The 4041-nt window shown below is 57.5% G+C and overlaps 1 protein-coding gene across 1 annotated transcript in view; it reads left to right on the top strand.

Moving 5' to 3' along the window:
• Positions 1-625: 625 nt before the first annotated feature.
• Positions 626-4041, top strand: part of LOC119955899 (transketolase-like protein 2) — a 7302-nt gene continuing 3886 nt past the window's right edge. Inside the window, exon 1 of the mRNA XM_038782557.1 lies at positions 626-638. Coding sequence (XP_038638485.1) covers positions 626-638 — 13 coding nt within the window. The remainder of the gene's footprint in view (positions 639-4041) is intronic.

Below are 4041 nucleotides of genomic sequence, written 5' to 3'. Positions count from 1 at the left end.
CAGCGGGACAGGCAATGGCGTTTTCCGCGAGGATGCACCCCACTGGGAGGGAGGGCATGTTGAATTCGCTCTCGGCCGGGGGTAGGAGTTCCTTGGGCACCGGCACGGAGGTGGCGGCTGCGGCATTCTCTTCCTCCCTCCCCGCCAACCGGGGCGGCAGGGCGCCCTCTTTCCCGGCCCCGGAGGATCTGCTCGGCTGCTTCCCGGCCCTCGCTGACTCCGCCCTGCCGGCCTCCCGGCCCTTGGACCCTCCGTGAGGCTTCGTGGGTGCCGGCCCCCGTGCCCGGGCGCCCCCGGAGGCCACACCCTGCCCCCTGGACCAGGCCTCCCGTTTCCTGCCCTCCGTCGCGGAGCCCGCCTTCTGCCTCCCGGGAAGCACCTTCTGCCTCGGGGCCCCCGTTGCAGGACCCCCTTCCTGTCGCCTCTTCGGGGCAGCTCCCTTGACCACTTTGCCAGCCGCTTCCGGCTTCTCGGGAACCGCCCCCGGTTGCCTTGGACCCCCGATGGCGACCCCTCCCAACGTCTGGAGGCTGACCTCTGGTTTTTGAAGCCCACATCTGGTTTGATCGTGAGGCCGATATCCTGCTTCTTAAGGCCTAGTTCCAGCTTGTTGAGGCCTGCATCAATGACCACTTCTGGTTTGTTCTTGAGGCTTATGTCCTGTTTCTTAAGGCCTAGCTTTGGTTTTTTGAGGCCTGCCTCAACGACCACTTCTGTTTTGTCCTTGAGGCTTATGTCCTGTTTCTTAAGGCCTAGCTTCGGTTTTTTGAAGCCTGCCTGAACGACCACTTCTGGTTTATTCTTCAGGCCTATTTTTTGTGGCTTGAGGCCAACCTCTGGCTTCTCCAGGCCCTCTTCCAGTTTCTTGAGACCATCTTCCAACCTCTTGAGGCCAACCTCTGCTCTCTTGAGGCCCGATTCCAGGATCTTCAGGCCCTCCTCCGGTTTCTTGAAGCCCGACCCAGGTTTCTTCAGGCCTACGTCCGGCCTCTTCAGGCCCGCTTGGATGACCGCTCCCTGTTTCCTCAGGCTGACCTCCTGTACTTTCGGGAGCGACCCCCGGGTTCTGGCGGCCGCTCCTGGCGCCTGGCGACCCGGCCGTGGTTTCTCCCGCGGGGCCTGCTTCTCGGCATCGAGTTCCCGCTTCCCGGTGCCCTTCTCCGGTGTCCTCTCTCCCGGTTGAGCGGGGGACGCTCGTGGCCTGCCGCTCCCAGGCCCTGATCCCTTCGCCGCCTTTCCATGTTTGCCGATCCTCCGGCCTTTCGGCTCCCTCCTGCCCTCCTTCCTACGGGCCGGCACGCTTCCGGTCAATACGACCTCTGACCCCGGAGCGATTGTCCCACCTAAAGCGGAGGGAATGAGACAACAAACCAGTGAAAAACGGGCAACACCACTGACAGGATATATGAACTAACGAATTAGGGGGCAGAGGGGAGGCCATTCAGCCCACTCGAATCTGCTCCGCCATCAATACGATTGCGGCTGATCCGACTGTCACTTTGAACCCTCATTCCTGCTGAACCCCGCTGACCTTTAACCCCTCCTCTCGTTAATCGAGAATCTGTCCACCTCTGCCTTAAAAACGTTCGCACATTCTGCTTCTCCCGCCTTTCGAGGAAGAAAGTTCCGGAGAATCCCGACCCTCTGAGAGAAAATATTTCTCCTCATCTCCGTCTGAAATGGGCGACCTCAGGATCTTAAGGGTTTCGATCGAGGAGATAAATCGGGGTTAACAAAACAGAAACTGTCTGCACAGCGCTTCACGGGAGCTTCGATCAGACAGATTTTTATTTTATTTTAGGGATCCCAATTCATTTTTTTCCAATTAAGGGGCAATTTAGCACGGCCAATCCACCTACCCGGCACATCTTTGGGTTGTGGGGGCGAAACCCACGCAGACACGGGGAGAATGTGCGAACTCCACACGGACAGTGACCCAGAGCCGGGATCGAACCTGGGACCTCGGCGCCGTGAGGCAGCAGGGCTAACCCACTGCGCCACCGTGCTGCTCTAATCAGAAGGAATTAGACCCCAGGCCATGTCAGCGGATTTCGGCAACAGGCGGGCAAAAGCTCGGTCGAAGAGGTTAATTCTAAAGGAGGCGTGTGACAGAGAGAGAGAGAGGGAGAGAGAGAGGGAGAGTAGCGGAGAGGTTTAGGGAGGTAATTCAAGAGCTCAGGCTCTCCCCCAGGCAGCTGGAGGTACGGCCGCCGATGGTGGAGCGATGGGAATCGGAGGTGGGCGGCACGGTGGCACAGTGGTTAGCACTGCTGCCTATCGCGCTGAGGACCCGGGTTCGATCCCGGCTCTGGGTCACTGTCCAGTGTGGAGTTTGCACATTCTCCCCGTGTCTGCGTGGGTCTCACCCCCACAACACAATAGGATGTGCAGGGTAGGTGGATTGGCCGCGCTAAATTGCCCCTTAATTGGAAAAAAAAAATTGGGTACTCTAAATTTATTTTCAAAAAGAGATCTCGGAGGATTGGAGGAGGTTACAGAGATAGGGAGGGTTGTAGGGGCTGGAGGAGGTTACAGAGATAGGGAGGGATGGTGGGGCTGGAGGAGGTTACAGAGATATGGAGGGATGTAGGGGCTGGAGGAGGTTACAGAGATAGGGAGGGTTGTAGGGCTGGAGGAAGGTTACAGGAATAGGGAGGGTTGTGGGGGCTTGGAGGAGGTTACAGAGATAGGGAGGGTTGTAGGGGCTGGAGGAGGTTACAGAGATAGGGAGGGTTGTAGGGGACTGGAGGAGGTTACAGAGATAGGGAGGGTTGTAGGGGTTGGAGGAGGTTACAGAGATATGGAGGGATGTAGGGGCTGGAGGAGTTACAGAGATAGGGAGGGTTGTAGGGGCTGGAGGAGGTTACAGAGATAGGGAGGGTTGTAGTGGCTGGAGGAGGTTAGAGGTAGGGAGGGTTGTAGGGGTTGGAGGAGGTTACAGAGATAGGGAGGATTGTAGGTGTGAAGGAGGTTACAGAGATAAGGGAGGGTTGTAGGGGCTGGAGGAGGTTACAGAGATAGGGAGGGTTGTAGGGGCTGGAGGAGGTTACAGAGATAGGGAGGGTTGCAGGGGCTGGAGGAGGTTACAGAGAGAGGGAGGGTTGTAGGGGCTGGAGGAGGTTACAGAGATATGGAGGGTTGTAGGGGCTGGAGGAGGTTACAGAGATAGGGAGGGATGTAGGTGCTGAAGGAGGTTACAGAGATACGGAGGGTTGTAGGGGCTGGAGGAGGTTACAGAGATAGGGAGGGTTGTAGGGTGTGAGGAGGTTACAGAGATAGGGAGGGTTGTAGGGCTGGAAGAGGTTAAGAGATAGGGAGGGATGTCGGTGGCTGGAGGAGGTTACAGAGATAGGGAGGGTTTTTGTCGGTGCTGAAGGAGGTTACAGAGATAGGGAGGGATTGTAGGGGCTGGAGGAGGTTACAGAGATAGGGAGGGTTGTAGGGGCTGGAGGGGGGTTACAGAGATAGGGAGGGTTGTGTGGTTGGGGAGGGTTACAGAGATAGGGAGGGTTGTAGGGGCTGGAGGAGGTTACAGAGATATGGAGGTGTAGAGGCTGCAGGAGGTTTACAGAGACTATGGAGGGTGTAGGCGCTGGAGGAGGTTACAGAGATAGGGAGGGTTGTCAGGGGCTGGAGGAGGTTACAGAGATAGGGAGGGGTTGTAGGGGTTGGAGGAGGTTACAGAGATAGGGAGGGTTGTAGGGGCTGGAGGAGGTTACAGAGATAGGGAAGGGTTGCAGGGGCTGGAGGAGGTTACAGAGAGAGGGAGGGTTGTAGGGGACTGGAGGAGTTTACAGAGATGGGGAGGGTTGTAGGGCTGGAGGAGGTTACAGAGATAGGGAGGGTTGTAGGGGCTGGAGGAGGTTACAGAGATAGGGAGGGTTGTAGGGGCTGGAGGAGGTTACAGAGATAGGGAGGGTTGTAGGGCTTGGAGGAGGTACAGAAGACTGGGAGGTTGATGGAGGATGGAGGAGGCTTACAGAGATAGGGAATGGTTGTAGGGGCTGGAGGAGGTTACAGAGATAGGGAGGGTTTGTAGGG

This window comes from Scyliorhinus canicula, chromosome 21 (genome assembly GCF_902713615.1).
Source record: "Scyliorhinus canicula chromosome 21, sScyCan1.1, whole genome shotgun sequence".
Taxonomy (NCBI): Eukaryota; Metazoa; Chordata; class Chondrichthyes; order Carcharhiniformes; family Scyliorhinidae; genus Scyliorhinus; species Scyliorhinus canicula.
Note: the sequence above shows the minus strand (reverse complement) of the source record. Positions and strands in the feature narration are given on the sequence as shown.